The sequence below is a fragment of the Toxorhynchites rutilus genome, chromosome 2 (genome assembly GCF_029784135.1).
Source record: "Toxorhynchites rutilus septentrionalis strain SRP chromosome 2, ASM2978413v1, whole genome shotgun sequence".
NCBI classification, from domain to species: domain Eukaryota; kingdom Metazoa; phylum Arthropoda; class Insecta; order Diptera; family Culicidae; genus Toxorhynchites; species Toxorhynchites rutilus.
The window spans coordinates 207,529,550-207,542,025 of NC_073745.1; the positions used below are offsets into that span (position 1 = coordinate 207,529,550).

A 12,476-nucleotide genomic window follows, 5' to 3' on the forward strand; every position below is an offset into this window, starting at 1 on the left:
AATAAATATCACCGAGATATGTTAGTATATATTACCACCCCGAATCATCAACACAACATTTGAATTTTTCATTGTGACAATACTCGAAAAGTAAAGATCGAAGTCGCATAGAAAAATGGGGAGAAAAAACTTTAGGCTACTGGAGCATCATAGATAGTGCAACGAATTTATAGGGAAATTAAAACAATTTTTGAAAAGACTATTAGAAGATTTTTTTTTCTAAACTGCTACAGTGTGAAGGTAATATTGCATTCCTGAGAACCACAACGGTCGTGCGATGTTCAACCCTGATCGCGCAATTGGTCCGACGGAGAACGCACAGAACAAAGTCGTGACGGTGATCGACGAGTCCCATCATAATCGTTGCTCCAATCCAAATCACTCTCATTGTGCAAGTTTCGGTGATTCGAGCTTTAAATGGTCAATAACGACGCCGGCCACGTTCTTACAGTCACCAGGGGAAGGGAAGGAATGTTAATATGATATTCGCCGCCCGAAGGCCAGAAAGGTCGCCTCTATAGCGTGGTTCCCTAGCGTTTAAAAAGGAAGGGATAGTTGTTGGTGGAGGGAGGTAAGAATCGGGATCCACTGTGGTGAGTGATATGATTAGGAGTTAATCCATTTCTTTCTTTCCATAAGAACCATGAATAACAGCTACTAAAACCATCCTCCTTTGGGGCTTTGGACCCTCTGTTCTTGTTCTCAATAGTTCCAGGTTTTCGGTTTCGGGTTTCGGTCATGTCCAATAAACTAATCGTAAATCCGCTTTTTTATTGACAAAGACCCCGCGGTAAATTATGAACTGTGAGAAAACCACAACTGACAGTGCATTATTTTATATATAAACGATCTGAGACGGGTTTTACGATATTGTGACATTAATTTGTTCGCGGATGATACTGTCCTGTTCATCGCAGCTAAGGATATAAAAGAAACCGAGGAACACATAAACGAAGATTTGCATTCTCTGGCTCAGTGGCTTAAATTCAAACAATTGAAATTGAATGTTGGCAAAACAAAATACATGCTAATTTCTTCAGCAAACTCCAGTATTGACGTATATTTTGAAATAGATGATGATACATTAGAACGCGTGAATGAAATCAAATACCTAGGAGTTATGATTGATGACAATTTAACTTTCAAGTCTCATATTAATAATGTCATCAAGAAGATTGCCAAGAAGTATGGCGTTTTGTGTCGTTTGAAAAAAGAACTGACGGTGAACAGTAAAATTAAATTGTATAAATCATTGATCCGCACATAGACTTTTGCTCGTTGATCCTATTCCTTGCAAACAATACACAATTAACGAGATTGCAGCGTTTACAAAATAAAATTATGCGTTTGATTTTAAGATGTAGTAGATACACTTCCTCTAATTTTATGTTGGACGCGCTACAGTTGCTATCTGTGAAGCAAAGAATTTATTATTTGACAATGGTGTTCATCTTTAAAATTTTAAACGGTATGCTGCCTCGATATTTGTGTGATCGAATTGAAAGAGAAAGTGATGTTCATAGATACAATACAAGAAACGCGGATGATGCAAGAACACTTTAACTTTATATTCAGTAGGTCGCAGAACTCGTTGCTATACAAAGGAATACATTTTTTCAATTCGATGCCCAGGAAAATAAAACGAGCGGCAACAATGGAAGAGTTTAAGAGAATGTGTATTTCCCACGTTAATTCTGTTCTGTAAACAGGGTTCGAAAAATTTATTTATGTTTACTAATAATAGAAAATAAAAAAAAATTACAGGTATCTCAAACTGCCATGTTCTTACTGATAATGATGATGTATTTTTTATTGTATTGTAGATTATTAAAAAAAAGAAAAACAAGCGTTGTCTACGAAAGTTTGAGCCTCGCGCGCGTTTGGTGGGCTTGGACTAATGTTAATAATAAACACTGGCAGAAAACTGACACACAATGCAATTTTATGTAGGGTCTGAAATGGAAACTGGAATTGGGATTCCAGTTTCCATTTCAGTCATTCAGAATTGTCGTAAACCATCTTTCATCAGAAGGTTGTATCGATTATTTCTGATTGTAGCAGATCTCTTTTATGTTCTAAATTGAAACTCTTGGATATTGGGTTCAATTCCCAATCAGTCAAGGATCTTCCCGGGTTGGAAATTTTCTTGACATGCCTTGGAAAAAAAACTTTGGGCCTGAAGTTGAGACTATGACTATGTTTATGTCAATATGGATAGGAATATTGTTTGTTTTTTCGCAGTTTATGCCTATTTTTAATTTTCGATTAATAGATATTTATTCCTGCAACAGAGCCAGTTCGCTTTGTTTTTGTTTTTATAATACTGGCTTCTTGATATGTTTGAGAATAAAAATTATCTATAAGATAAATTGTCCTGTTCAAACCGTTGTAGGGGTGTGAGGTGGGCCATCATCATCATCTTTCAACATGCCACTCAGGATACATAAAAGTATGATGGCATTTGGAAAATTTTGACGCAAGTCGTGACGGGTGATGAGAAATGTATTATTTCATTGGGCGGAAAAAAGGAATGAGCGAAATAAACCACTATCAGATACCCTTGAAGCCGGACTTCACCCGAATGAAGAAATTCTATATTATAAGGTTACACCAGTCGATAAAATCCAACAAGCACTGCTCTCAACTGAATAAATTCTAAATTCCTTCTAGAAAAAAAACGTCCAGAACTTGCCAAAATGATTTGTTTTAGTTTGGCTGTAGTGTGCAGATTATCGCTTGATCAGATCCTTTAAAAAATCTCTCATAGGCAGGAATTTCTAATTTTTGGGCAGCGTAAAAAGACGACAGCTCTTCGACAAGAAACCAAATAAAGGGTGTGTCACATAAAATAGCATCACGGAAAAAACGCTTTAGAAATTCGCCCAGTAGACCGATCCTTTTGAAAATTTTAGACAGTAGAATAAAAACTATTAAACAACTTTTGGCATTTTCTTTTTATTCATACTTCGAGCCCAAGCCCGTATGCTCGCACCTTCCTCTTTACCCCGTCCATAAGGTTCTGTACAACGTCAGGTTGTAGTTTTTTTTGAACAGAAATCCATTTTCTCTTGAAGTCCGCCTCCGATTTGACAACTTTAGGGTTCTTCCGGAGGGCCTGCTTCATAATCGCCCAATATTTCCTTTGGCACGAAGGTGACCCCGTTGGCTTCGTACCACTCCAACACGTCCTTTGAATAGTGGCACGAAGCGAGATCCGGCCAGAAGATGGTCGGGCCCTCGTGCTGCTTCAATAGTGGTAGTAAGCGCTTCTGTAGGCACTCCTTAAGGTAAACCTGCCCGTTTACCGTGCCGGTCATCACGAAGGGGGCGCTCCGCTTTCCGCATGAGCAGATCGATTGCCACACCATGTACTTTTTGGCAAACTTGGATAGTTTCTGCTTGCGAATCTCCTCCGGAACGCTGAATTTGTCCTCTGCGGAGAAGAACAACAGGCCCGGCAGCTGACGAAAGTCCGCTTTGACGTAGGTTTCGTCGTCCATTACCAGGAAATGCGGTTTCGTCAGCATTTCGGTGTACAGCTTCCGGGCTCGCGTCTTCCCCACCATGTTTTGCCTTTCGTCGCGGTTAAGAGCCTTCTGAACTTTGTATGTACGCAGGCCCTCCCGCTGCTTGGTCCGCTGGACGAATGAACTTGACAAATTCAGCTTATTGGCGACATCCCGGACCGAACTTCTCGGATCACGTCTAAACTGCTTAACTACGCGCTTGTGATCTTTTTCACTGACGGAGCATCCATTTTTGCCGTTCTTCATCTTCCGGTCGATGGTTAGGTTCTCGAAGTATCGTTTTAGTACTCTGCTGACCGTGGATTGGACGCATCTTACCGATGTCCCGATGTGACAACTCCGGATTCTCGAAATGAGTGCGCAGGATTAATTCACGACGCTCTTCTTTCGTTCGACGACATTTTTCCAAATTTACGAAAAAATGACAGTGAAGCATGGCCAACGTGATCTATACACTCTTATCTGATTATAAGCGAAAGCTGAAGATATAATTCCTAAAAATTAAATTTCTACAGCGTTTTTTCCGTGATGCAATTTGATGTGACACACCCTTTAATGGAATCGGCACGTACTTTACGGACAACTCCAATATTCTAGTCTAGTCGTTATATTTTCGATATTTTTGCTCTTTCCACAATCTTAACAACTCTCAAGTGTTACAAAACAACATGAAAAGTTGAAAAACTACTAGACAGGTAAAGCTTTTCAAGTCAAATTCCCGATTTCTAATCTGCAACTTACATTTCATTGTGTAGTAAAAATGTGAGTTTTGGTGCTTTGAACAACACGGTTCTTGGACAAAATATAGTTTGACAAAAGGATTTAATCTATACTGATCTTCAGAATTTCGAAGAATATATAGGTAAAAGCATCAACGAGATCGTGGAACTGTAATACAAGTTGTTTCAATTTTAACTGTAATACAAATTTTGTCCATATCGATAATATTCCCACTGTGCTTCAGTGTTTAATGATCACCCTAGTTTCATCTCACCAACACCAACAGGGATCGTCTGGTTTGTTCCGGTGGTGGTTCATTCGCTTGCGCCCAGATAGTGCTGAGAGCATCCGAAACCACCAACTCAGTTGAGCAGTGAGGTTCGTTGAGAAAACTGCGTTTGTCGCGAAATTTTATATTGTGAAACGGGATCTGCGCGCGAGTTGTTTTTCTGTTGTTTCGTGTGTGTACATAAATACATATATATTACCACCTTATTATTAGCCTTCATATAAACAGCCCCTAGGAGAGAAAAAAAACGTTCGACGGTTCGGAGGTATCTAAAGCCTTCTCTCGTGTTGTCGTAGTAGCAAATTTGCTGCCCGCAAATGACGCGCGTGTTCGTATTTGTGCGGTAGAGGAAAAATATCACGGAAATGATCAAGGCGTTCTCGTAGAAGGAACACAGGCAGGTAGCTAAAGCTTTTCATGCGTTCGTCGCTTGCTGTTCGGAATTTGATCAGTTTTTGAGATGTGAGATTTTGTTGTCCGTGGGAAAGTCTAATGTGAGAAGAAGATTCAGTAGTGGGTGAAATGTGTTTTGCTGGAATCTTTTTGTGTGAAAGTTTATAGATTACGCCCCCAGAAGGCACAGTGTTTCTGAAGTACCAGCCTAGCAATAATAACATATGACCTCGGAATACGCTATCTGTTTTTGTTTTGAAGTGTTGATGTTGGAATCCGGGAGCCAGTCAAACGGAGAGCTGCTGTAAAGGTGTTGAGATATTCAAAATAATCAAATATATGGATATGGTTATGTCCGCGTTGAATATGATATCGATATGAGAAGCAAGTGAATTATCGGTGCCCTGGTATACAGAATAATTTATAGAGAATTCACGAAAATCTTTTGGAGATGGTCTTCTTCATGACTAAAACGGTGCTACCAAGTGACAAGACCCAGGAGCCTCCTGACAAACCAACGATAGAAAATATCATCGTTAAAAAAGGGTAAATACTGAGAATAATTGTAGTGTACCGTCTGTCCAAATTCGAAATATTTTAAGCTTAATACTTTGTAACACCCAAACTATAAGTTATATTGTATTGAGGATGGGTGAAACAAGTAAATTGCACATTGGGACAGTTTAAACTTGAGGCCAAGAGCCCATGTACACATCGATGCAAGAGGACACAACATTCGATCATCGATACGATTGTATCAACAATAACCGAATGCGGTTGCAGCTTCTCCGTGAAATGTTATTGCTACGCATATTCAGCCTTCAATTATCATGAGCTGTTTCATGAGATGAAACCTCGAATACAGTACGGTACATTGACCAGCAATTTCGTTAAATGGCGCATTTCATTGTAACATGGTAAAGAAATAATAATTATTCTGTATTCGTTACGATAAATGAAATTTTCATTAAATTGTACGTCGAACATTGGGTAACGTTCTGGAAGCTGCGCGTATCAAGCGATTCCTTTCAGAGGTCGCTGTGGCAGCTTAAGTCCCGTCACTGACGTTGAGCACCCAATGAAAAGCACACCTATGTGTTCGCGTGTGTCTGTGCACGCCAGTAAAACAACAACCGATTTCCTTTCAGTCAGTCAGTCGATTTCAATGCCATTGACTGCGGAGAATCACGAGGAATAATTATGTGTGTATTATAGATAGTCGGCGCTGGAGTGACGTGGGGAGTCGTATAACAGTCCCACGTGTTCATCAACTGGCGGACGAAACACAAAAAAAAACAAAAGTGCGATTCTCGCCGTCGACGAGATAAATAAAAACAAACCGAAGGCAAAAATGTAAAAACATTGCGAAACAAAGCCCTAGTTTCTCTCCAGGCTTAATTTGCAAACCAAATTTACGAGGAGGAAAGCACAAAACGCAAAGTCGGTGAGAAAAAAGATGCGAATCATTTGATAACATACACCTTTCCCATTATTTAGTATTCTCCGCAAGCGATTTCGTCTGACGTTGATGGCTGTCTTCGTGCTTATAAAATATGAAAGCGTAGTATTTGCATGACATTAAGCCATCTGACAGCGAAGCTACTAAGAAGAAAGTAGTTTTTTATATTAATTTAAACCTTTGAAATGTCGCGCACAATGTTTTAGGTTTTTTTATTTTTTCATTTTGGGCTATAACAGAATTGAACGGAAACTAAAGGTAAAACACGAGAAAATCGCTTTTGATAAAACTCCTAGTTCATCAAGTTACGTGGTCTAAGTTCCCCAAAAAGTTGATACGATTGATTCCAATTGGCGGGGAGAGGGATGTTCAATTCCAAATGAAACCGTCCAAAAAATGCAGATTTTAAAAACATATATTTTTGATTCGAATGAAAGTTTGAGGAAATATGAGTTTTCCACAGCAATTGGGATTTTTTTGATTCAAGCGTAACTTGAAAAGGGCGTATCGATTTTAGTAGGAGAAATCTTTGATAATTTATATCTCAAAAACTATGAGTCGTACCGAAATAGTGTCTTAGAAAGAGTTATAGAGTATTGATGTCTAAACATGATTATTTTTTTATTTACAAAAAAAAAACATTAATTTGCAACATCCAAAATACATTTTTTTTTTCAATTTTTTCATATAAATTTGAACTCATGTAGAAAATTTAAAAAATGGGTCCAAGATGGTAAAACTATTTTTGACGAACTTTGTGGAACATCGAATTTTTATGAATTTTCGAAACTTCGAATTTTTGTATGTTAACATAATTTTTAGCCACAAATTATGATTCCTGATGTGATTTAAAACAAAAAAGCTCATTATAAATCTCCTTCTAAATGCAGCCATTCTCGAGATATTTTGAAACATATTTCTTTTTTTTTTTTATCTGTATTATAGTGATTTTCAACTCATTTGGCTGGTTCGTCACTTTTTACTTCCATTTTTGGAAGAATGTCGGGAGTGAGAATTGAACTCGTGACCTTTAGCGTGAGAGGCATGGATGTTACCACTACGCCAGATCGCCTCCACGAAACATATTTCTAATTCATTGTCTTTTTAAAGGAAATATTCCCTTTTAATATGTTTGTCGTGTTATACCGTCATGTTCTTGAAATTTTATGAATTTGCTTATAATTTCCAACAACTTTTCCAAATACATCATCATGGTAAAAATATATGTTAAGGAGTTACGTTGAAAATCATTTGAATACGCTTGAGTCAAAAAATTCCAATTGCTGTGGAAAACTCATATTTCCTTCAACCCAAACGGAATACAAACTTTCATTCGAATCAAAAATACTCATGTTTTGTCATTTGTCGATTTCATTTGGAATTGCTCGGATGTAATTTGCATTTTTTTTTCGAGGAGGAATCGATTCCTCATTTGAGCGTTAATAATTCTTTGCCGCCTTAACGAACTGTTATGATAATCTTCTCTATCCACAGTTAAATTTCTAAGAATTAAATTCTTCCTACACCCAAACTAGCGTTGGCAGAAAACATGTCATCTTTGGCAGAAAAGATGCCATTTCCTGTGCAAGCAATGCAGTTATCTATTATCGGAACGCCCCTAGGTTGTAGTCTTTTTCGGGAAAGTCCAGAACAAACTGATTAGAAGCATTCAAGAAATAGTGGAAACGCTTTGAAACATCGAGGATTCTTCGATTTTCCAATTATCATCGATGGATGTTTCTGAGTACCAGAAAAATTGTAACATGAAAATTATCCGGTTTTCATATGACGCCTTTTTTCCTCCAAATGAGTCAACATTTAATAACGTAATCATTTTGAAAAATAAGGCAGATTCGTTGCAATTATATACCTGGTCAACGGTCAAATCATAAGTCTTCAAGTAATTGGAAAAATTGTTCTTTGAAATTATCCATTGCACAAACTTTAAAATTAAGACAAGAATCGCTGAACTTAAACGACGCAGATACTATCAACCACATCCGTTTCTGGCTTGCTTCATTTTCCAATAAAGTAAGTATAGAATTTCTACCATCAGTTACTTTGAAACAATTAAAACAATTTTACATTTAGCATATTTAATTTTTCTTATAGTGCTTATAGTCAAATCATACAGTTCCACAAATTAATCCTTCTACTTTAGTATTCTTGTGATTGTCGTACGGCGTATACTGAATTGTTGAGCGATTCGTGATTTGTATGTTTTTTTTCATTAGCTTATATCGCCTTATTGTCACTACACAAGAATAAATCTATTACAAAAAAATATGACTGTCTCTTCCACGGTTCAAACTGGAAAACGGCATAGGTAAGAGATTTGCTCAGAGTTCGGAGAATAGTTTTTGATTCTGACCTTATGAAAATAATATGCTTTCAAGCTTTCAAAGAAATATGTGGTATACGCTACTAATCCATCAGTAAGAAATTTTTCCATGAATACGGCTAATCACTATAGGCGACATGAATGTTTAACAATTTTTTCTTGCTTAAATTTCATTTTTGTTCAATATTTGTTTATTAATTTTAAACAATAATTTAACGGCAGATTGAACTTTTCATATAATTTTTCATTTTTCGAAAAACGTAATAAAAGCGAAACATTTTCAGTGATAAATTCGAGAGTGATGAAAACGAGACTGGATAAAAACGCCCAGTGATATAATCGATTCGTCACTGTATTATAATATCTAAAATATGTATTTTTTAATTTAAAAAAATCATATAAAATATAAAAATAGAAGTTATATAGAAAATTCAAAAAATTAGTCCAGAATGGTAAAACTATTTTTGACGAACTTCGTGGAATAGAGATATTTAAAAGAAATATTTCTAATGTATTGTCTTTTTTTGTAGTAAACAGAACCTTTTAATATGTTTCTCGCGTTATACCGCCATGTTCATTAAATTTTATAAATTCGCTTATAATTTCCAACAACTTTCCAAATACATCATTATGGTAAAAATATATGTTTAGGAGTTACGTTGGAAAACATTTGAGGACTTGTGAGTTAATACATAACGTAGCAATTTTCAAAAATCTTTCTTAACTCTTAAAAATCTTAATACAAACTTTTACCATATTATTCGTGTTGCACAATCAAAACAGGAACAGTTTTCAAAGTAGAATTGAAATCCTAACAACACAAATACATCTCATTGATTCAACCGGACGTTATGGACAGTTAGTTAACTTGTTTACGTTATGCCTAAATTTTTTTATGTTCCCAATATCTTAGAAGGAAACGAAATTTAATATTTAACTCTTCAGTAGAAATTTTTGTGACCTTGAAATAAGTAGATGGTTTGCGTGGTTTTGTCGCAACCCTATGAAATAGTTTTCGTTCTCATTCTTGAAAATAGTTCTCATCCATAACAAATGCTGTTGACTGCCCGCTGGCTAGAGACATTCCAGATCTCGCAAATGACATCTTTCATACTTTTCCCCGGTTAATTATGCCTCGTCGCTACAGTATTTGCTCGTTTTTGACAGCACAGCTAGGGACCACATATTGCTTATGACAATTGACGAAGCAGAACGTGGGATTTGTGTTTAGATAATGCGTTTAAAATTTTTAATTTTTTCGTTGCATGTACAGTTATGAGTTTTTTATTCTACATCCTATACCTTTCTGTTCAACGTGGTCCTAGAGCATTGTCCACTTGGAATCCGTACGCTCTATATCTGGCATCGCACGATCAGTGATCGCTACTAGAATTTTTTTGCAACGGAATGTTTATAAAATACTGGGTTCTACTCCAGATCATCCACGGAATAGTCGGACAAGTCAAATAATGTATAAGCCATGAGCAAAAAAAAAGAGCATGAGCTTACCACTCACTGACAAATTCCGGAAAGGCCTATAGATTTATTAGAGAACTCCGCACCGCGGATAATTGGGGTTCTACTATAATCCTTTTCCGGTGGCGGAAGATTCATCACTTTTCGTGCAGCGAATCAGAACGAGCAGTTCAAACGAAACCTCGTATATTCACCCGCGGAATATTCATCCGTCAACTGAGATATAATGTGTTGAGAAGCAAACCCTGAACTGGTCGGATAATCAAGTCACAATGAAATAAGATGTCGCTCGTGGTACCGTTAGAAGAATTCGTCATCGAACAGGATTTGTTCTTAATGAACAGCGACCAAAACTCGCGCTCGTAGATTGTATGATCAGGTGCTGGTGAGGTACCATAAATTCCGGCAATAACACTTTCGTGAAATGGATTTCGGACAGCTTCCTGGTCAAAAATTCTACGAGAAGATGTCCCTAGGAGAATAAAATTCGTGTCCATGGATTAATTTGCACGGAAGATTATGATTTGGAAAGGATTTGCACCTATAGGCCGAACAACCAAGGTTTTTGTCACAAACAGGACGATGGACTCAAAACCGTACAACAAAGAATTTCCTAAGAAACAACAATGTGTGCTTGTGATGGACATAAGCTCTCCCCCACCGGACGATATGAAATCCGAGGTGGTGCATCATTTTATCGAGCCTTTACCTCGGATATTAAAACGCGACCAACATGAGCCGTAAAAGGACAATTGGAATGCTAAGTTTTTGCCTTAAAAAAGGCTGTTATTTGCTCATTGGCTGGAGCGAAACTGTATTCAAATCTCAAATGACTCCTTTTTATACTCTAGCGAGATACAATTTCTGTGTTATAGTAAGAGTCTAAGTGGGAAATCTTAGACTCTTAGTTACTCTTTCTCTTATCGATGCTTGAGGATCTGAAAGAAAATATGATGCAAATGGGATTAAATCGAGGATTTTTTTCATCAGTTGCAGAGGTCGTCCTTGACGTGGCAAATCGTTCGAATGACTTCGAATGCCTTGTACGATTCATAAATCCGTGTACTCACCAAATAGATTTTGCAACATTTCAAACGTTTCGACACAAGGAATATTCCTGTAACACAAAATTTCACACAATATCTCACCCATAGAATTACCCATATCAAAAATCGTCGAGCAAAAAAAAATCATCTTGTTTTTAATGACGCTGTAAACAAACTAAACGGCAGATCGCGCAAAAAAAATTACATCAAGACCATTGACAGTAGTACCAACTTAAAAAAAATGAAAATGTTCAGCGGAAAGATTTGAAAATACAAATTCCCAGTATTTGACAGAATGTATAAAGTGATGTTCCTCATCTGTATCGATCAAATTGATATTAATCGTTTTTTGTAATAAGCGTATTATCCACAACCAACACAGACTATTTCTTGTTGGTATGTTCCGCATTTCACCAGTCTATCTCCAGTTTGTTGGAAAGCTTTCATTCAACCAGTACTCGATGTCGACGAACCGTCATCTCCAGCCTTACGGAAGTAGGATGAATCGTATGAAAAACGAACAGACACCCGAAAATTGCTCGTTCCAAAAATAACTGGCACAAACGAATATTACGGTGTACCTTGAAGTTGTTCATTTACACCCCACACACACAGACACTCGAGGATGGATGGTTTTGCATGATCCCGTATGAACCTGTTATTGTTAGCTCTTCTCGGTGTAGCAAGCGAAAAAAAAACACCTATCATCATCCATTGCTGGTGTTCCGGTCGCGTTCGTACTGATAAGATAAGCATTGACAGCCTCAACGCCTCGGCGGTCGGTTAGTCTGTTGTGCGGTGCGAAAGTTCTACTTTGTGCTGTTTTCGCATACTTCAACTTGTTTGTGTTGATGTTTTCTTGGAATTTGAACGCATTGTTCGTTATAGTAAATAAACAGAGGAGAGCTAGGAACGTGATCGAATTCCGCGCTGATTTCAGTTTATTCACATCGAAATCATAACCGTCGGATTTCGGGCGGGCGATGTGCTGAATTATCTAAATTGGTGGAGACGATAAGTATATCCCAACTTTAAGGCCAAAGAACTATACATTACATTATTTTCAATAAAAACAATTGTTTTATCAATTACGGGGAATGGTTTCCTTACAATCACTTGTTCGAGCTGTTATGTATTTTAATGTGGTTCAAATTACATTCTGCTTAGTGTGGACGTTTTTATCAACATTCATCATTTTATATGACGGGCCGTAATGTAATCTCTA

At 37.2% G+C, this 12,476-nt stretch overlaps 1 protein-coding gene across 5 annotated transcripts in view; it reads left to right on the plus strand.

Annotated features, from left to right (window-relative positions):
- The window catches only part of LOC129764198 (mitogen-activated protein kinase kinase kinase 9), a 77,565-nt gene that overhangs the window by 27,278 nt on the left and 37,811 nt on the right, over positions 1–12,476 (plus strand). The window contains exon 1 of one of the 5 annotated variants that reach the window (XM_055763058.1): positions 4,607–5,475. The exons of the other annotated variants lie outside the window; for them this stretch is intronic. Coding sequence (XP_055619033.1) covers positions 5,381–5,475 — 95 coding nt within the window. The 5' untranslated portion in view covers positions 4,607–5,380. Of the gene's footprint in view, positions 1–4,606; positions 5,476–12,476 lie in introns of those variants that run through there. 5 annotated transcript variants of the gene reach the window in all.